At 36.7% G+C, this 22,536-nt stretch overlaps 1 protein-coding gene across 7 annotated transcripts in view; it reads left to right on the forward strand.

Annotated features, from left to right (window-relative positions):
- Positions 1-21,947, forward strand: part of LOC122347445 (synaptotagmin-2) — a 37,007-nt gene extending 15,060 nt beyond the window's left edge. For 4 of the 7 annotated variants that reach the window (XM_043242724.1, XM_043242727.1, XM_043242726.1 and 1 more), the window contains 8 exons: positions 9,616-9,856; positions 10,910-11,070; positions 13,856-13,987; positions 15,679-15,846; positions 17,144-17,311; positions 17,420-17,537; positions 17,623-17,756; positions 18,489-21,947. In XM_043242724.1, coding sequence (XP_043098659.1) covers positions 9,643-9,856; positions 10,910-11,070; positions 13,856-13,987; positions 15,679-15,846; positions 17,144-17,311; positions 17,420-17,537; positions 17,623-17,756; positions 18,489-18,704 — 1,311 coding nt within the window. In that variant the 5' untranslated portion in view covers positions 9,616-9,642 and the 3' untranslated portion in view covers positions 18,705-21,947. Of the gene's footprint in view, positions 1-4,653; positions 4,764-4,786; positions 4,924-9,615; positions 9,857-10,909; positions 11,071-13,855; positions 13,988-15,678; positions 15,847-17,143; positions 17,312-17,419; positions 17,538-17,622; positions 17,757-18,488 lie in introns of those variants that run through there. The other 3 variants (XM_043242729.1, XM_043242728.1, XM_043242730.1) reach the window with 3 other exon arrangements.
- The last annotated feature ends 589 nt before the right edge of the window (positions 21,948-22,536 follow it).

Consider the following 22,536-nt stretch of genomic DNA (forward strand, 5'->3'; position numbering starts at 1 on the left):
AAGATTTTTCCATCTATGGATTTTTCCCTTTTTTTTCTCTGAAAGGGTTGTGCACTACTGCCGAAAAACACAATGCCTGTTTAGCAGTCAGATCTCTGTATGCACAAAGGCACAGACGTTTGAAAGGTTTGAAACAGCACCTCACCTCAGCACCACCGCACAAGTGGAATGCAAAAAAAAAAGTTTTTTAATGTAAATATACTAGGAATTATATTAAATCTCCCAAAAATATTGAGGTTATGTACATATATTGTGAGTTAAGTCGATATATTGATTATTGCGTCAGACCTGTTTGCAAGAGACAAATACATCAAGTCTTTTTTTGTTAACTTTAAACTTTCTGGCTAAAATACCAGTCCATAATCTAAAATATTGCATTCTCCAGTGATAGATTCCATCCATCATTGTACTCTCATATCAAAATACACCCACATATTTGGATTGTAAAGAAGACAGCATTATGGATGTATTGGGGTTGCCACCATATTAACCAGATTAATTGCCATCTGCATACTTACAGTGTGTGTTTGCACTTAGCATGAGATACTACATGTGCAGCATCTGTCTAAACACTAAAATAAGTACAGAACTGTGCCGAATATCTTCACAGTTGTTTTGCTGCAATATACCTGCATCATATGTGTCCTGTGAGCCTAAGGCAGTGCTGAATGTTTTATTAGTAGTGCTGGTTGAGGCAAGCTGCACTTTTATGACTGATCATATTTGAGGGTTATGGATTTGAACAAACCCATAACAATAAGTTTTACAGTTTGTGGGTTGGTGTCATTTGTTCTACAGCGTAAAGTTCTTATAATTCACCTTTGCCTCGTGTTTGTATACTTTATGAAACGCAGGTAGATGCTGTTTAAACTGGGTTTTTTGTGGTATAATCGCAGGAAGGATGCCTGAACCAGAAAATTCACTGCCTAAGGGCTTCTGAGCTAAACAAATTATATCAATTAATCCTGCTGAACTGAATGTAATTGCCTTTGTGAGTGTGATGGATGAAATGTATATTGTTTCCGCTTTCCCTATATGAGGAGTTTGGATGTTTTGATTCTAGAAGATTTTGAAGTTTTGTTCGCACTCACTTACACAAAATGCGTAACATGATTTAGTTGTTTTTAGTAATTAAATATGATGCAATATTTAATTTTCATTTAATATGTACATTTTATGTATATAGTATTCAATGAGTTTTAATGAGTTTGCATGCATGCTGATTTTCAGCACGCATTATTCAAAACGTTCTCAGCCCTGTTGAATGCATTTCACCGTATTTATATCTATCCTATATAATTCTGATGATTTTTACCTTCAAAACAAAAAAGAGTGCAGATTCCATTGGGGATTGGTGACGTGTTTTATTTAAATGATTCCATGGTCTGTCTGAATACTTGATTCTGATTGGCTGGCAGGTGTGCGGTAAAACCTTTTAATGCACTGGTAGTTATAACGAGGTGGTACACTCTGTATTTTTGAAGTAACTAAACACAGCTTGACTGTAAAGAGACGCACACAGAGTTGCAGCTCTGTTGCTCTCGATCAAGAACTAATTCGAATAAATGGTATAATTAAAGTAAACGTAATCTTATCGAATTTCATCTTTGTGTCAGACTTTTTTGCACTAATATTGTGCTGCAAAGAGCTGCTAGATTTAACTTGGCAAATGGCCGTGGTATAAGCGGGACATTCAACGGCATTAAAGGATTTTAAATACACTTGACAGAGGCAGCTCGCGGAGTTCTTAGCCTCCACATCGTGCATTTAAAATCCATTAATGCATGGCTAGCTGTTGATTATCTCTTACTTCAACAGAATTCAAGAGATTTGCTACAGTTTGTGCCTCCTTAGTTGTCATGCCATACAATTAAACACATCTCATTCAAAATGGCAGACTATATAGGGGGTTTCGTGTGTTTTTCCTCAGCTTGTGTCTGATTGGACCAGTAATGCACACATCACCCAAACACTCCAGCACAGCTGTAAATCCACCCGACCATTCTGCTTCAGTGTATAAATCAACAATCAGTGAAAGGGGCTTTGTCGCAGTGGCAACGTTTTTTTTTTTTTGTCTTGGTCGTGAATGGAAATGTGTGACCCATGAGAACAGATGAATCTGGTACGTCATCATTTCAGTTTAATTATTAACTGTATTAGACCTGCACTGCACGTATTATTTGTTGCAGAATTGAGCCATTTTTCCACCACAGATTTTCCACCAAAAAGGGTTACAAATCTGACGTAACAGTACTCTATCAGCATAAGTGCAAAGTCATGTAACAACCAAATAACTAGGTGGTGGTCAATTGTGTGATGCAATTATAACTCATTATCTTGAATGGAAACAATTAAAGGTTACACTTGAATCTGTGACATTTACTGTTAATTCATGAAGTTACATCTTCTCTAAAGCTAAAATTGGGACATTTTGTACAATTTTGGGTTAATTAGATGGACTTGAGCTGCTAGATTTATGTATCGTTTTCTATATAGGTCATTTCTTGGGCTGGATGTAGGTTAGATTATTGTCAGGAAATTCATATCTTCCATCAGGGACCTGAAAGCCCGACGTGAAGATCTTTATAACGTCTACAGTGATAATTGAGGGTTATTGTTTTTCCTGACATTTAATAGCCGTCACTAACGGTTGAGTAAGTCTTTGTGAATTTAATATTGACTCACTCAAATTGGTGATTCAGCTTTGGTGCACATACATCAGCTTTCATAGAAAAAGCAGTACCTGGAAGTGCTACGTTTTAAGGGGACCGGGGAAGACATCTGGCAGGGGTCGGACCCAGGTCACATCAGCACTATACTACATTCTCACTAGAGTATTCACGTAGAGGGGGATTTCCCTAAAACCAGCGGACAGAGGTATTATAATGCGTGTTAATAATGTTAGTATTCCTATATATTGGCCAATATGTGATATCTGCTATTTTATGACTGTTTTCAATGTGACATGAAGAACACACAATATTGACCCTTTTTTGCAGTTTGATCTGTCATTTATTAATCTGCTTGTATTTGTATTTGCTTGTCATTTTATTTCAGTTTTCATTTCTGCTTTTTTTGTTGTTTTTCATCTATGTTTAGTTTTCATGCAATATTTGTTTCTTGTTTTTCAAGTTTATTTCACTTTTTTTTTTTTTTTTTTTTTTTTTTGTTAGTAATAACAACAGTGGTCTTTAGTAAATATCATTGGGTTTGAAAAAATATGTATTAGTTGACCTCTGATATGGGCATTTGCTGCTTTTGAACTGGTATTGTGTGAATTTGCTGTTCCCTAATCTTCATCACTGCTGTCAGTGCACTATTCCCTCAGCAATCTAGCCAGGGCTTTTTCCCCATCATTCACTCTCTCTCTCTCTCTCTCTCTCTCTCTCTCTCTCTCTCTCTCTCTCTCTCTCTCTCTCTCTGTCTCTCTCTCGCCCCCGTTGTTAATTTCTCTGAATAATCAGTATTGACATCAGCTCTATTGCTGCGCTGTCAGCTCTCTATTGTGGGAGATCACAGGGCACTGCAGCCTACTGGGCAATGAATCTTTCATTCATGTCCATCTATATTCATGCATATTTTTTATTCATCCTTTTTCCCATTGTCTGCACTCAGATGAGCTGAGGAAAGTGTTCTGCACAGCACAGGATCTGATTAGTAGCCGTACTGGCCATTGCTACTAGTACATAGGGATTTGAGGATTCATGTAACTCATCCTGTTTGTTTTACAGCCTGAATGACACGTGAATTGTTGAGTTTGTTTAGGAGAGGTGTGCCGTTATTTTTTAATAGATCAGTACAATGTTCGCCTGGCAGATAAGAAAAAACGGCAAAAAATCCCCTAGGCACACAATGAAAAAGGGACACAAGCCGTATGTAGAGAGCAGAGAATCATAGAGACTTCAGAGTGCAGGACTTTTTTCATGCAATAAACTAAGACACCACCTAGCAACCGGTCAAAACACCCTAGCAACACCCTACCAGCCATCCACAACGTCCTAACATCACGGCAGTGAGTTTTGCACAGGAGAGAACCACTTAACAAAGTAAAATGTAATGTAATAAAAATATAAGAGCTAGCTTATTTACCTATTGTTTAGGAGACCCATGCAAAAAAAAAAAATCTTGCCTGCCGTTCACTTTGCCCCAGGAACGGATTGTGCTTTAAAAGGACACAGCGTTCCTGGCTCACGTTGAGCATTGCAGTTAATTAAACACTTCACTTATTTTTATTTATTTATTCAGAAACAACCATTTATATCCACTCATGCCAACACTGCAGCCCTCATTCATCGCTGTATGACCATGACTATTTTTTATGAATATTTCCATAATGATGCGACACACATCACGTCACATAGTTGCCACTAACCGCTCCGCACGTAGTTTAGATTTCTTCATTTTGTTTTTCCTCTCAGGATTGCATATCACACATCTCCTGGTTCATTACAGACCGGTCCCGCGAGACGTGCATGAGAAATTGCATCGCATTGTCTTTGTTATCCCGCTATCCTCCCACACAGCACAAATTTCGTTGCACACCTGGACAGTTTCCCCCTGACATTTCAGCAGCCGAACCCTGAGGAGGGGGCGATTTACATATCGATCAGTGGAGATTGTCCTCCGCTAGAGGCTCAGGGCGTAGCACACTGCATTCGGCCGAGTGTGAGCAGAATCCATAATGAGAGAGAGAGCGAGAGACAACGAGAGGACAGGAGGAGAGACGGAAGAACAGAAGAGAGTTCAAAGATAGCAACTGTGAGGTAAAGTTGAAAGAGCGAGGTTTGTGTGTAATGAAAGAGCGGGGAGTGTGCGGCAGACTGTACTGCAGTGAGGGGGACTGCAGCTGGTGCGGATGCAAGGGAGATCGTGGGATGCGTTGTGGATGGGTGGCTCCATTACGGAGGACAGAACTATTGCCTGGTAAGGGCTTTCCCGTTTCTGCGAGACCCCACCCCCCTCGATCGACTCCATCCGAAAAGCATGCTAACATTTTTCACACTGCTCAATAGTTGTTTGCGAAGACAACATCAGGTCGTCTTCGTTTCGCCTGCTGCATCATGAAGAGTTTGCCTCCATTCTCTGATTTCAGAAGTGAGTTTGAAGCGAGACATGAATGCATGAAGCCCTGAAGATCAAGTTGCTTGATGTAGACTCTTGCATATGAGAAGTACAAAAGACTACAAAAGAACGAATCAATTGCTAGTCTTAATTGAAGCCACATATATTTGAGGCAGAGTGAATCCAGAGTTTTTTTTAACTCTGCTAAAATTAGTTCCACATTGGTCCAGGCTGGTTTATGTTGGTTTAGCTAATATCTTTACTACATTTGCAGACGTTTTGTTAAGGTTAGCTCAGCTGCATTAAATCTTTGAAAGAAACCAAATATGAACAGTTTTGGCTTTGGGCTCTATCTTATGGCTGTAAAAAAAAAAAAAAATTATAATAATAATTATACGTTTTGAATTTGCGAAGATTGTGATTACAAATTTTTGTTTTCAGTACTGCTGGTCACAGACTGACCCCTGTAAAATTATTATTGTTTTCTTATTTTATTTTTATATTTATTTTATTTTATGTTTGTTTATGTATGCATGCATTTACTGTATATATTTAGTTATTTATTTATTTATTTATTCTTTTCTTCTGAACAGTGTATTTAATTTATTATGCTATTTTATTAAACATTTTTATTATTGTATTTCCTCTCAAGTTATGATGTTTTCTGTATAGCCAGTTGTGGACGGTTTAAAATTGTATTATTTAAATGTGTATTTCTTTCATATTTAGATCAATCTGTGCCTAAATGTCATGTTTAAAGGTGCTATAGAATGTTCTCTGATATCTACATTGAAGGTATGTGGCTTAGGTAAGGACAAAAAATCTCCAGAAACGTTATGGATGTCCGTTTTTAACCCTAGGATTTGTCTCTAGAATGAAATGGGTATTAATCAGCGTGAACTACAGAGAGATTAGGCATCCAGCCTTATATTTTTAAGTCTATATAAGATGAAGATACAGATTTTGAGAGATTTTGCAAAAAAATTTTAGCGCTTGTGGTATGAACAAGATCACTGTGAGACCCTGTGAGGGAGCGGACACAACCTCTGTGATGCCAGATTCAACTGATATAGGCGTTTTTGGACTGGTCTTTTCCAATTTTTTGGACACTTTAGAAACTATGACATTGCAGTTTAGGTTCAGTGATGCCTTGACCTCTTTTTCAGTGGTCTTTTGCAGATTTACATCAGAAGGAGGACACAGTGGTGTTTGTGGTTCATGGTATGTCATTTCAATGTACAAAACTCCTATTATAAACTATTCCAAGGCCAAGTTTTCCACCTTAAAAAAAATTCTGCTTTTGTACAATCTTTTCCTTGTCTAAATAGGAGAACACTACTTATGGTAGTGAGCTGCCTGTTATTTCAGATGGGTAATGTTGATTTGCTGGGTTACTGGACTGGTTATTGATTTTTCTGTAATCTAGCTCTTTTTTAGGATTTGCAGGACTGTCCATCACAGATCTCCTGAGGAGAAAACCCTTTGCAGAAACAGCGTTTTATTAAAATGCAGTGGAGGTGTTGAGAGTGCGAGATCTCTGAGATAAGCAGGCTCTTCAGTACAGATGGCATTGCCAAGGGTGTAGATACTACTGTAAATGGATGTTATCAGGGTTGCGTGAGGATAGTCGTCATGCTAGCGGCTGTGCCAGTGAAGCAGATGTGACTATCTGTCTCCATTCATGAGACGAGGCGTTTATGAAGCTCTCTGCTTGCGTAAGGACGTTTTCAGGAGAGCTCGAATGCTAACAGGGTCTTTAAGGCAGTTAAGAAGTACATAAAATAACAGCATATCAATGACAGAGCACATAAAGATCACTGCTTGTAGCTTTAGCTTTCCCTATAATTTGATTTGCTTTATGGCAGGTACGATTTCTAACCTTATTGATTTCCTCATGGATTTGCTTCTCTGGTTTTTCCACACAGAAGCAAAATGTCATTCTGCAATCTCTAATTTCTTCTGTTTCCAGGTCGGTTGTGAACTAGACAAATGCATGTCTAAATCCAGCGTGTCCCCGTCGCAGACACACATAATCAGGGTGAAACCCTGTGAGCCGACTGACCGCTTATCCTAGTTCTGTCCTCTTGTCTTGGATGCTTTTTTAGAGTGTGCAGTAAATTAATTTGTCTCCACGATTAAGACAGATCACATTTCCAGTGCTCAGCCTCTTCAGACTCAACATAATCAGCATAGATTTGCATGTACATTTCATGAATTTGGCAGTGTGAAGGACAGTTCACGTGAGATATTTTATATTATATTTATATTTATATTATATTTATATTTTAGCAGTATCTTTTTTCTGGAAATTAATCAATAGACATCAGATATGATCAAACAATGGCTACCAAATCAATAAAGCATAATATTATTATTTATGTATTTCAGTGTAAAATTATAATATACAATAAAACAGTTATATCAAAAGTAAAATTATTTATTATTTATTTATTATTTATTATTTAATTAATATTCTAACAAGTATTTAGATATTTTGAAATGTATAATATATTAATATAAATTGATATTATTATATTAACTAAAACACACATATATTATACTATATATAACATTTAATACATAATATTTCTTATATTAAAATATATAATATTTTCTTAATCAAAGCCTATACAAAGCCTATTACATATTTTTATTTATTTTATTATTAGTATATTATATATTATATATTATATTAAAAGAGAGAGAGAGAGAGAGAGAGAGAGAGAAGATGTATTTATTGCTTTTATTTGAGGTTTGATACGTTGTTTAGTTCAAGACTTTACTGAAGAGTTATGAAATTTGTATTGGGAACATTGCCAAGCCCCCCAAACTGATCCAAAGCCTTCAGAGCGTCCTAATGACTATCATGGTGTGAACGTGTAAAGGGCGCTTTTATCACATGCTTCACTCTTGAGGAAAAGAGATGGTGACACAGCGTTGTCAGTCAATAAAGCAGCTCTGAGCACAAATGTCAGTGGCACGCAGCAGGTGAGCTCTGCGGTGCTGGAGAGAAGTGGATAGATGTTGAGCTCCACAAAATCAATGCAACCCCTCGAACGCTGGTATCATCAGTGATTGCCACCTAAATAGTGCAGATTGGTTTTGCATGTATTGAAGGGTGGAGGCTGAGGATCTTTTGAAGATTTATCCAGCATGGATTGGAAAAGAGATGTGCATTTGCTAAATCAAACCCATTTGATTCTTTCAGAGAAGAACAGCGTACAAATGATAGTCAATAGCTGGCTTTGTTAAGCTTGTTATTGATTAGTATTTATGGTTGTTTATTGGCGGTTGGCGAGGAAGGAGGCAGTTCCAGATTGTTTTTCTCAAGCATAGCTCAGATACAAGTGCAGAAAAAGCCAGTGCTGTGACATAGACCATATATAATACATATATTTCAACTGACTAAAGAAACTCACATAGAAACACACAGATACGGTTTGATTTGTGTTGGCATTAAAAACAAACAAACGAAAAACAAAACCCATCTTGAATCTTACAGAATAGATTAGTATCCATTACAAATAATCCTTTCATTAGCACTTAGATAATCTAAACCTACTCAGTAATGATTTGAAGGTTTTAAGATTATATTTACCGTATTTATGCTTTTCTTTTTTCACAAAATCATGTTACTTCGATAGTGTTTAGTTATTGCTGTATCTATCCACCAGCAATAATAAATCCAGGGTCTAGCTTTAGACCTCTTTTTACGTGGATTAAATTTATCATTTAATCCACGTATTTATCTCCATACATATCAGAGCACCTCGTTAACACTGCGTTGTCTCGCTGTTTCATTTCATTTTAAATATTATCTATCAGAATGTTCAACCTGCCAGCAGCGCTACACTCATTTATAGTCAGAAGTTTTATGGGTTTTCATTCACAAGGTTGTGAGAAGCTATCCGCAGTGACAGCAGATATTATCTGACATTTTGGAGGTGAATGCTGCAGTGAATGTCAAATCAGAGACACATTTTTTTCCCATACAAGGATGTTCTAGGTGATGTGAGGAACAGTCCTGTTTTAATAACATAAACGAAAATTAGTGGAAAATTTACAGGAACCAGAATGAGTCAAAGGCACCGAGTCGTCCCAGGACAAGCTGTCTTGTGTTTTGTCCTGCAGTGCGGTGTTCTGTCGTTTATCTTGCACCGCATCCTTTAACGGCCTGAAGCTCTGGCGCTTTATTTCTCCCTTTCATTATTTAAATGCAAGGCCATCCATTTTGTTATTAAAAAGAGCTGCCTGAGACGCTTCTGAGAGGTCTCAGCCTTGTTTTCTTTTCGCTTGTGCTCATTTGTTTTTTATTGAAGAACAAGCTCTTGATTTGAAGATTCTCATAATAATAAATATATATCGCGACAATTGCATTTGAGGTTTTTTTAATGCTGCAGACTTTGCACTTCCTGCATAAAAGACAGTAGTGCGTTGATGTTTTTGGAAGCTACAGTTGTTCTTATCATCCTTACGATCGAAATGCATTCAAGACTTGAATATACGTTTTGTTTTATATGTGTTTGGTCTTTCAATTCTGTTAATCTTTTCCAGGGTCCCTGAGTGGTCGAGCCAGAGATCATGAAGTGGAACCTCTTCAAAAAGAAGCCGGAAGCCATGGTGGGCCCGGAGCCCACGGGCCTCGGCGGCACCCACCCGTCACACACCATGACGATGGCTCCCGCCGTCTCCACACCTGCGGACAATTCCACCGAGTCCGAGGGACCCGTCAACAAGAATGACGTCTTTGAGGAAATCAAAAGCAAATTTCTCAATGAGATCGATAAAATCCCATGTAAGTCCTGCAGAGATGTGTAACAGTCCCACTACATCAAGAAAATCAATAGAGTATCATTATGCTGAAGATGTTTTATGGATTTAGATGCTTTATTGGGCCCTTAGATATCTGACCGAACTTACCTTCTTTCTGAATTACAGTAAAAGCGCAATGCAACATAAAGGAATAGTTTATTAAACAATGAGAATTTACTCACTTCATCACAACAGATTTGGAGAAATGTAGCACTGCATCACTTTCTCACCAATGGATGCTCTGCAGTGAATGGTTGCCGTCAGAATCCAAACAGCTAATAAAAACATCCACTAGTAATCCACTCCACTCCAGTCCATCAGTTACCCTCTTGTGAGATGAAAAGCTACTTTAACTTAAAACCATTGCTTCCAGCTGAAACAAGCTTTCTATCCATAATATGAAAAAGTTGTCTCGTCTGAATTAGGAGAGAAATAGGCACAGATCAAGCACGGTTTGTTTAAGTAAATACTGTTTAAAACAGATCTAATCAAATATATGGGATATGTATCTTTGATGTACGACTACAGCAGGAGATTAACTTTTTCACTGAAGGAAGCATTATTATGAATTATGGACTGTTTGGACTGTTTCATTCTGATGGCACCCATTCATTGCAGTGGATCCGTTGTTAAGCTAGATTTCTCCAAATCTCTTCCCATGAAGAAACAAACTCTTCTACGTCTACAATTAAATTTTTTGGGTGAACTATACTACCATTAATATTCTGATTAGGATTTATATTGTTTTTAGAAAATTCAGTTTTATGTTTGTAACCTTGATCTTTGCTGCCATCTTGACCAGGATTTCCTGGTTAAATAAGTAAAAAAAGAAATTGGTGTGCCTTACTCGTTCATTTCAACCTGCAGTCACAATTCACTATTTATTTTTGAAAACATGTTTGTATTTGTACTCTTTCTTTAAAATGTCATAAATTATCTTTTTCGGTCGCCATGTTAAAAAGTCACCGTCACACTCTTGGTAACAGCCCATCTTCTAAATAAATTTCTTTCATTTTTATCCCATGATGCTCTGCAGTGCCTCCATGGGCGCTCATCGCCATCGCTGTAGTGGCCGCCCTCCTCATCCTCACCTGCTGCTTCTGTATCATTAAGAAATGCTGCTGTAAGAAGAAGAAGAACAAGAAAGGCAAAAAGGGAAAGGACGGCTTCAACATGAAGAACATGCAGGGTGGAGATGTATGTAACAGAGTGTTCAGTATCACCCAACGTGACAGCATTACATAATGTAGCTAAAATATCTGATGCACACTCCAATCTGTTTGATTTTAGAATTAAAACCAGATGATATTAACTCCCGTATTAACTGGGCACATCAACAAAAATGAGTGTTGCATCATTAAGAAATGAAAACAAGACTCAGACCACTTGTGTGCGTTGCACTGATAATGAAGAAGAGTCTGTTATGTGATTAGCTTCAAGCTTTTTTATTGTGTTTGTGAGTAATGTGAGTGTTTTGGTTTTTTTTGAAGAGAAATGGTACACTGGATATTCCAAAAGAAGTGTGCTGCTCATGTGATTTTAATCATAAAAATCATTTATAAAATGAGTGCCGGACCAGCCGTACGATTGTCAATGCAATATAGCTTCTTATTATTAAACAAGACGTTTATAATCTATATTATCAGTTACAGCTTGTAGTTCAAAGCACAATGAATCATTTATTTAAAAAAAAACTTCAGTTGATTTGACAACTAATCAGTGAATGAATTTGTCACTGAATGTTTAGCTTGAACTAATTGGTTGAGCGAATGATTTAATGACATTAATGCATTACAATGATGTGCTACATAAAGTTACTTTTTATGCATTGCATTACTTTTTGTCTCTAGAGCCATTAATTTTTATTAACAAAAAACCCAAAAGTTATTTAGCAACTTTAACACCAGAAGTGAATTTATTGAGCCTCGGTCTAAGAAAGTACCGCGGTGCCAAGGTGAGGTGAAAATAAAGCTATTATTTTCATTACACTCATTATTACCCTGTTAATTTAGCAAAAGATGAAGTGCACTGACACTTTCTGATCTACAGTTTTACTGAAATGCAACGATTTCTTTCGATGTACACTAGTATACACAAATTTCATAGTTTGATCCTTAAAAACTTAACGCCATAACTTTATTCCAAACCTCTTCGCATACAGATTTCTTAAACAGGGCAGTGTGTCATTTCTCAAAACGGTGCTCTTGGTGTTGTTTACTGTCTTGACTGTCTTTGGTTCTGTTTTTTGGTGTGTCGTGAGTTCAACCTCTCCCTCTCTCTCTGCTCTCCTTCCTCCCGCTATGTGTCTAATGCGCCGCATTTCTTGACGCTCATGGGCGTCGGCGCTACGGTAGGTGGACGGATGAACGGCACAGCTGTTTGGCCGCTGAGTGCTAGCACCGCGTGGGTGGGATTGGATGGAATGGCTGTTGTAACTTCCTTGTTTTAAGCCTTTTGTACCTGCTGCTTGACGAGAATACAATTAAAAACAAAGGAAAGTTACAATGCATATGAAAAGCCCACTTAAAGTGGTGCAAAGATGATCTTAATACAATAACAAATAGTTGTACTTGTTTAGGAGGTGTGAATGGAATAACTAATTATTAACTCACTAATACTGGCAAGATGTTTGGAGTTAGTAAGAAATTACCCACAAGACTCACAATGAATGCATGTGTTAAAGGGCATGGCTGTTTTAACTGCACTAAAAGTCCTGATGTCTCGGGGGCTAGAGCTAGCCGTAAACCTTAACCACATAAGCTCATGTTCTGTGACTATATAGTCGATTCAGTTTAATGTAACAAAAACATATGAATCAGTGAAATCTTTTAAAAGCACATGGAAATTAAGAATTTGTTTTTAATATTAGCACATATTCTGCTGTGCCCTTTAATTTGTATATGGATATGGTTAGGAACTGACTTGAGAGTGACAATTTTTTTGGTGGCACATTAAAACTTCCCTAACAAAATCTTTAAATCAGTCGTCATTTGTTTTATTTTCTTTAAAACCTGGGAGAGTTAGTTAATATTTAAAGCCCTAAATCATATTGCCCTCAAGAGGTAATGCACAGATTCAGTTCATACAGCATAATAATTCTGTTATGCATCATCTTCACATAAAGTGAACACAAAAACTATTTAGACGCTTCAGCCACACTTAAAACGTCTCAATGTAATTGTTTTGGATAACGAAATATCCAGCCAGGTGGCATTTGAGATGCTAATGATGCATAATTTCTTTTAAAAATATTCTGTATTTCTCCATTCTCATAGGTAATGATGGTAATAACTTTGAAAACCCTTATGCGATAGCTTTCAGACATTTTGAAGTGTGGTTAGCGTCCAAATCCTTTTTGAGGCCACTGCATAACACTGGAATTGTGACCTATTTGTGGAAACAAAAAATGAATTGCGCACGTTATAGATTTTATTCTCTTCCTGCAGTTTGGACGGTATTCAGAAACACACAAGAACAACATGTCAGCATTTCATACGCCAAGAATAGCACAAAGGAGTCTGTTCTTCTTTTAAAAAATTGCTGTCATCACTCGTTCCCTGGAGTATCACTGATGAACAGTTAAATTTATCATGCTGATGATGAGAAAACGCCCGCATGCCAAATTATGCATATTAATAAAAGCGTTTGTTTTTCATTCACTACCAAACCTAATTTGAATACAGAGGCAAACTGGAATTGTATTAAAGAAGAAATAAAATCTGGAAAGCCAAGATAACCAAACAGAAAAAAAAAGTGTCACCAATAAAAATTGTGAACTTGAGTCATTTGCAACATCCAACCCTGAATGATATGATGAGTCTGCTATGGCAGATAACCAGTAGGTCAGGCCAGATAGAAGCATCTCTCCAACTCTACTGCAACTGACCGGGCCCTGAGCTTGTGGCATGCTTATAGACAGAAACCAGATATACGTTCATCCCAGATATCGACTCGCTAAAACTATTTGTCGTCTGCCCTACAGAAACAACAGGATGATGATGATGAAGAAGGAGAAACTGGTTTGACGGAGGAGGAGAAAGAGGAAGAAGAAAAAGAAGTGGAGAAACTCGGAAAGCTTCAGTACTCGTTGGATTACGACTTCCAGGATAACAAGGTTAGGATGTCAGATTAATGATATCATATGCTAGAATATAAACTAATAACTTTCGCCCGAGTATCATATCTGCTGAATGAAATCCAATATTTGTTTCATACTAAATTTGGGGAGCTGATTCCAGTGCTAGTGGCTGTTTGGCAAAAGCACGTCAAATTTTATAACAAAATATGATGTATTTTGTAGCAGTTTTGCTCGTGTCTCTGAAGACACTATTATATGCTTCATTTCAAGGTCAGTGACGGAAGAAAACGCACACATGACTGTGTTTTCCAATGTATTAAACATAATTTGACCACTTTTGCTTATAGTAAGTTAAATATACCTTCTGAATTGTTATTTTTGTTGTCGAAAACAAAACTTTTCACATTTGAAAGTATGAATCATTTTTTAATCTGTCTCTACCAAAACTGTACAGTCACAACCGAAACATGAGATGCTTTGACAAAAATCAAGGTTCATCCTTAAATTTGAAATCAGTAGAATACAACATAGCTCATAAATTACACTTGAAATATTGTTGAAAATGTAATTGTTATTAATTGATCACAGAAAAATCTTTAATAGCAATATATATATATATATATATATATATATATATATATCATAAATATATACTATACAAATATATTAGCTTAAGCAAAAGCTTAATAGGTCACTATAAATTAAATGATTAGTACTGTGTTTCAGTTGTGACAAATTGGGGAGAGGAAAAATATTACAATTTTTCTTAGAGAAAATAAATTTTTTCAAGATGTTTCCAACTTTGACTTTGGACCAGTTCAGTAGAATAACGCATAAACTCACCATCAAAGTTAGATCATTTCAGGCCTCTCTTTGCAGATCTGCAGGGGTTTTTTTTTTTTGAGGTGTGTTATTACCTATTTTTTGATAGTGTTAGTTATTCATTTTTGGCTCATATTAAAATATATTAAGATGCATTTGGACATAATTATATGATTAAGATACGAAAGTCTTGCGGTAATTAATAGAAATTTTTGAAAAGATTCTCAAGAGTTTTCATTTTGTGTCCCACTGAAAAATAACAGCGTGTTTGTGTGTGGACCAACATGAGACTGAGTAAACAATTTATATTTTATATTTTATATTATGAACTACTCTTTTAACTAATACATCTTTCAAAAGTTCCCTGTGTTATGATCTGTGAGAAAGTTTGTGCTCGTGCTGTGCTGTATCTTTCACCATTGATGGTGTTTAACAGCACGGCTTAGTATCTGCTGAGTCACAGCTGTAGGTAAAGTTGCTTACGGCTCAACCAAAATGAGTTTAAACAGCCCTTAATGACAGTGAACTGTTATTCTTACCATGGGTTTTAATGCAATCAGAAACTATTTTAATATGCAGAAAGCCTCAGGATATTGCTAGGCTATTGTTACCCTGGAACAGTGGAGTGGAAGTCATGAAAAAGACATGTACTGTACAAATGTTCAGGGCCTGTAAGAGTTTTTATGGTTTTGAAAGACATCTCTTCTGCTCCCAAAAGCTGCATTTATTTGAGCAAAAATACAGTAAAAAATCTGAGAAGCAGGAGACTTTTCATATTTTTTGTCCGTTTAATATAGTTTAAAATCTACCAAAGAGATGTCATGTAGGATTTTATATTATTACCCTACAAGACATTCTTTCCATTCACTATATCTCTCGTCTTGGAACTGTTTTTTAATACGCAGCTGACCGTGGGAATCATGCAGTGTGCCGATCTGATTTCCATGGACTCTGGCGGCACATCCGACCCTTACGTTAAAGTGTTCCTCCTACCAGACAAGAAGAAGAAGTTTGACACCAAGGTGCACAAAAAGACCCTCAACCCAGTGTTCAACGAATCCTTTGTCTTCAAGGTAAGCTGTTTATTATTTTAAAATGACTCATTGTAATGTCAGTCATCCTGTTGGTCAAATATAGATGCATAAAACATATATATATATATATATACATATAAAATTGTTTGATCAGTAAAACCCTGGCTCTAACGCATTACAAATATCAAATAAAACGAAAATAGCTATAGGCCTCCAGTGATGTTGGTCTGTCATTAGTGTTTATTGGTGGTTTTCTGCAACACCAGCATTTCTGTCCTAATGCTACCAGCAAGCTCCTGAATGAGTTTTAGTTTCCCAGAGTCAGTAATGAGCTCCGGAGGGGCCGAGCATCCTCTGGTGGACACTGGTAGAGCTCTAATAGTCTCACTCTGAGAAAAGTGATCTAGGACAGGAACAATTGGCCATCTTCAAAGCTCCTGCCTTACAGTGAGAACGGCTGACTGTGTTTCTAAAAATGGATCGGCCGTATCTGCACACTGTACGAGCGAGATAGAGAAAACAAAGCCAAGTGAGGAGGAGGTTTTCTCATGCAAATGATGTGAAAATTAATGGCAAAAAAGGAAAGAAAATCAACTGTAAACTGAATATATATCGTTTTAAATGCCAATATATTGATATATTTTAAGGTATTAAACAGTTTAAATATGAATTAATATTTTATATTTTAACATTTGAAAAAATAATATTCAGTCACAAATACTTAATGTATTATACTACTATTTTATTATTTATTTTAATTTCATATTTAAACAAGTTTATGGGCTTTAAAATATTATAGTATTATTGGATTATAATGTCAATACTTTTATTAATACTTTTAATACTGTATTATAATTTAATATAATTATATATAATATATCATATTTTATATAGTCAATATAAAATGTTTTCATATATTTTAAGATATGCATGGTTTTGATTCACACTTTTAATATGTTGTATTTAGTAAATATTATTTAACGTGTTTTATAAATAATATTAGTTTTGTATTTTAATATTTTCGAAATATTTTAGAAATTTGCTTCACAAACTTTTACTTTATTTTAATATATCAGAATAATTAATTAGAATATTTAGTTTTTTTGTTAATTGCCAAAATATATTTTAAGATGCATTTATTAAATAACGACATAATCTAATTATCAAATAATAAATAAGTTTCTTTTACGTCAGTGGAAGAGCTAACCAAAAACAGCTTGCATCTCCTATGTATAACAATCCTCAAAGGACAGTATGTCCTGTGCTCAGATGTATGATTTAGCACTGGTTTGAGACACCTGTATGTATCATTTTTGTTGATTCTTCTCCATGTTAGATCCCGTACCAGGAGCTGGGTGGGAAGACGCTGGTCATGTCTGTGTATGACTACGACCGCTTCTCCAAGCATGATATCATCGGTGAGGTCAAACTACCCATGAACACTGTGGATCTGGGACAGCCGATTGAGGAGTGGAGAGACCTGGATAGCGCTGAGAAAGAAGAGGTGACTTATTAAAGGATTTGATATTTTGTTCTATTTTTAACTGTTCTGAGACGAGCAGAGATGCTGTGGTTCAGTACCTTCTAATCATAAACGATCTTCTTCTTACAGCCGGAGAAGCTTGGTGACATCTGCATCTCTCTGCGTTACGTTCCTACTGCGGGCAAACTGACCGTTTGCATCCTCGAAGCCAAGAACCTGAAGAAGATGGACGTGGGCGGCCTGTCTGGTGAGAGACAAGCTGAGATATATGCCACCAGCAAGTTATATTTCATATGTTTGATGCAATTAACTCAACATTTGACCTTTTGCAGACCCGTATGTGAAGATCCAGCTATTGCAGAACGGCAAGCGTCTAAAGAAGAAGAAGACAACGGTGAAGAAGAACACTCTGAATCCGTACTACAATGAGTCCTTCAGCTTTGAGATCCCACTGGAGCAGATGCAGGTAGACTTGTGTTTTTTTTATTCTTATTATTTGTTTGGAAAAGATTAGTACATAAGATGTTCATATTCATCATTGCTTTTGTGTACTTTTTTCCAATAAACCAAAACTAAATACAAAAAAGGAGAATCAGGGGGAAAATAAATAAATAACATATATAACTAAATAAATAAAAATACCAGTAAACTAAAAAGTTTTTTTTTTTTTTTTTTTTAAATCACATTTTTTTAATATAGAAAGCCAAAAGAAGATCAGTGCCGGGTGTTAATACAATGTAACCAATTCTGACATTTTTAAAACCTTTTCTGTTTATAACTTAAGACATTATTAAAGGCTGTAAACACATTCTTTGTAATTGTTTTTTTAGAAGCAGTTAACATTAAATATTTGCAATCAGTAATATTTTATATTTGTTATTATTTTTTATATAAAGAATTTATAATTCTAATATAACTCCAGAAAAAATAGTAATAATTAGCATTTATATGCCTCCATTGTATTCAATGCAATAATATGGTTGTGCAGGTGTAATAATTAAATTAAAATTAATCAATTTCTACCAGAACAATGGTTTAATTTGATGTGCGTTTAAACACCTTTTTAACCATAAGTTAAACATTACAACATAAACATACAGAAATATTGCGCAATATTAATACTAATTATCTTTAAAACAACAGTTTTGCACTTTTTAATATATTATTTTTGGCTAAACGATTGTCTGTGTGTGTCTAGAAAATCCTTGTGGCAGTGACGGTCTTCGATTACGATAAGATTGGCAAAAACGATGCCATCGGGAAGATCTTCATTGGCAGCAAAGCCTCAGGCACAGCTCTTAAGCACTGGTCTGACATGTTGGCCAACCCGCGCCGTCCCATCGCCCAGTGGCATCCCCTCCAGCCGGAGGAAGACATCGACGGCGCTCTGGCTGCCCTTAATGCCAAGAAGTAACTTCTCACATCTCAGCTTGACTAACCAACTAACTAACCAACCCGCCACTGCATGACACCCCACACTCATCCGTACGCGCTCTGCCAGTTTGTTTCGCATAATCACCAACAAAAATATTCTAAAGAATATACTTGAAAATATGAACAATATCACATGTTCGCCACAACCGCGTAAACTGAGGCAGGAGAAATGGACACGTTTGGTCTGAAACAGTATATTGTGCACCTAAATAGCAAACGCAAAATGGTAATCGGAGAAGTAGCCAGCAGAAGGATATTTTACACACCATTTTCTACTCTGCAGCCCAATTTTCCAGCCAAATACGCAAATACAAAAATAGCAAAAACCAAGTATGAAAGTGCACAAAAAAATCAGCAAACGCACCATTTTTGCACCTACATGTCATATTATTTTACATTTTCAACTGGATTAAATATCACAAGAGGTGGTTATTTATTTCATCCCATGAACAGGAATGAATTTGTTTCAGGAGCTGGAATTTTGTGCCTAATCATAAGTTCAAATAATGGCGAGTTTATGTTGCAAACGTTCACTTAAACATCCCAGGAGAAGCGACCGGTGTAGGGCAGATTTGTTTACATTGTCGATAGGTAAATTAGGCTATTAGCTCATAAGACACACAAAAACGTGACGCATTTGCATTTATGCGCCCAACAGAAAGACGATCCAGGTTTACGGTTTTGTAGTCGATTGATAAATGGGCTAACGCAATAAACATTCAACACGAGCCAAGCATGGTTTACGCAGTCAGTGTAAAGCTATAGACACGTCTCTTTTACTGTAACGCTGCGATTACAGTGCCAAATCTCACACATAGAAGATCCCATCTGGCCAAACCTGACAGGAACTAAAGCTGGCTGTGAATGTATCGTGGGATCGTACGAATGAAACTTGCACTCAGTCGTCGTGTCCTCGAGAGCTCGCCGTCGTGTTTTCATGATCTCGGCCTGTTTGACATACGTTCGAAATGCCTGGTTGACGTCACTGCCGCCTTTGTCCGGAGCTCAAACCCATTCAGTAAACTCCACCCCTCCGAGATGCCAAAGTATTAACTGGAACGGAATGGTAAGTGGCGGTTAACTGGGCGCGTGGTAAACAATACTAATAAAAGCAATCCGAAGCGTTCGGCTCCGCTCTTCATCCCCAACGATGCTTGTGTATATATGCATTGATCAAATCGGTTTCTACAGCATGTACCTATAAATTGATGTACATAGAAGCATGTTTTAAAGATAGAGCATAATTATATTGTGTACGTGTGGCATTTGTCATTTTGATAATAAAATGTAGAGGAAAGAAAATGCACTGAATGCACATTTTATGAAATTTCCCTGAAAGGGCGTAAGACGTTTAAGAATATATTAATATAGAGTTTTTCAAAATACTTTTAAATTCGCAACACAGAATTAAGAGCTGTGTGTAACGTGAGTGTTAGACTCATGCTTGTGGTGTCAGTTCGATTTTATTTGCGTTCGTTTACCTTTCCTGTCCATGTATTTGTTACGTTTCTGTGTGTATTCTGTCCTGTTGCTGTGAAAATAAGAAATAAAAATGTTCAGGTTGTGAATTTACAGGAATGTCTTGTTAGGGTGAATCTCACACAGACGCATCCCGGTTACGTTTCACCACAAGATCAGAAAACACAAAGTGTATTTTGCTTTAAGAAATGTTTAGGACCATTTTATCGCACTGCGTTGTGCTCCATCAGATCGCATCGCTTTACGTTAACGGAAAAAAAAAGTGCTTCGTTTTTATAACAACACCAAAAGCAGCAATGGTCTTAAAATAGGCTTAACTTCTTTCCTTCTTTTGATTCATGTGACCTGAATGTCGTCTCGTGAGATTCACCTTTTAATGTACAGTGTGTAAAACCAATTTCTGAAACTAGAAGCCATATGCATGGGCCCTCGCAAGAGCTCATCGTTTTCGGACAAAACAAACACCTCAACAGATATCAATAATGTTAACCTTCACGCATTTGAGCCAAAACGATGCGAGAGCAACTGTCTGTTCAAAGACGGTTTCAGTTTTGAAGGATATCGGCAGACAAGAAAGCGACGCCCTCGTGATTATAGTATTAAGTCATTTGAGGTTACATAATAAACAGCATATTCACGTAATTGCTTGCAAAATAAATGAAGTGATGTATTATCATAAATATGGTGATCCAAATGTACAATGGCATGACTTTATTATGCAATATGTGTGCAATTGACAACCAGCCCAACAGATCTGTTGTTTATTTGTACATTTATTTTTTTCAGACAAGTTTGTGTATGATTTTCTGAAGAACTGCGTATATTTTCCCACAACGATCTCAGTTTTTTCTATTTTGGGAAAATTAGCGATCAAAAGGCGCACTGCTGGAGTGTTTTATTTCCGCGTTTAAGACGGGGGCAGATGAATGCTTGTCTAAATCAAAACACAAACCGAGGCCAGGATGGCTAGTTAATGAATAAAGGTAGTCTTTTAGTGGCCATTCACATTTATTGTTTTTAATTCCTTCATCGAATGTTCGGGTCAGTGGTATGTAATCATTTCTTTTCTATGACTTTCTGTTCGCTTGGAACAGCCTTGGACTGTCTACTGCTGCTTAGGAATATTTGTCTGCTTCTCGTGTGTTGTACTTTGCGATAGGACCAATGTAGAATAATGTCTTAATGTTTCTTCTGTGAACGTGAATCAAACTGCAGGGCTCCGGTGTTCCTCTGCAGAGCAAGCAACAAAATCCCAGTCTTCCCTGGGACACTGTGGATGCCAGTCGACTGGCCCCCTTCCCTCTCTGTGTTGAGAGTTTTCCATTCGTTGCATTCTAATATCGGACCGTATAGTCACAGAGACCTTCCCGATGCAATACTGCCAACATCTCAGCTTACTAACATCTCCTAACACTCCCGTCCATCCCACCGCAACCTCCCCGTAAAGACTCTTCCAAAGAACTGATGCCTTCCTTTTGCGTTCGTCCTGTGTGGAGGTTCCAGTGTTGTCGATTCCTTTCGTGGATGCTTTGGCATGCTTTGAAATCCCCTTCTACAATCTTAACACGTCGGCCGGGGAAGAAAAAAGAAAGGCTTTCCTCCGGCCGCTCTTGTAGCTTCTTGTCATCCTGTACAACCAATGTGAAAAACCTCGATGAAAACCAACCAGTAGAACGTCGACATGCAGATTTATCCATGAGTTATCGATTAGTTAATCATAGGAAATAAAGATCTTTTAAATATATTATTTGTTTGGAGTGGTGTGTCAGTCCTTGAGAGTGAACACGAGTGACTGAGTGAGGTATTTCTGACCCCGGACCATAAAATCAGTCATAATGGTCATTTTCTTGAAAATGAGATTTATACGTTGTCTGAAATCTGAATAAAAAAAATATATGTACATTCATGCATGTTTATTAGAATATGGTGATATTTGGGTATTTGAAAATCTGATGATAACAAAATAATTATAATAATAATCAAAACATTGAGAAAATCACCTAGCAATGCATATTACTAATCAAAAAATTAAGGTAGGGAGTTTAAAAATACAATATATGTTGGCTATTGCTACAAATATACCCGTGTTTGTGGTCCAGGGTCACATATTTCAACCAAAACAACAGCTATTTTTCACATGTAGCCATGTTTAAGTTTTTTGTAGCTTTTGATACGTAATGTTTTCACTCGTTGAGCACTAAAAACTTTTTGGTTATGAAAATATCTTAAACAAACGTAAATATGTCCCTGAAATGTGTATGAATTATTTAAAATATATAATAATAATAATAATAAATGTTAAGTATACAACATACAATAGTGATATAGTATGC

The sequence above is a fragment of the Puntigrus tetrazona genome, chromosome 6 (genome assembly GCF_018831695.1).
Source record: "Puntigrus tetrazona isolate hp1 chromosome 6, ASM1883169v1, whole genome shotgun sequence".
Taxonomy (NCBI): domain Eukaryota; kingdom Metazoa; phylum Chordata; class Actinopteri; order Cypriniformes; family Cyprinidae; genus Puntigrus; species Puntigrus tetrazona.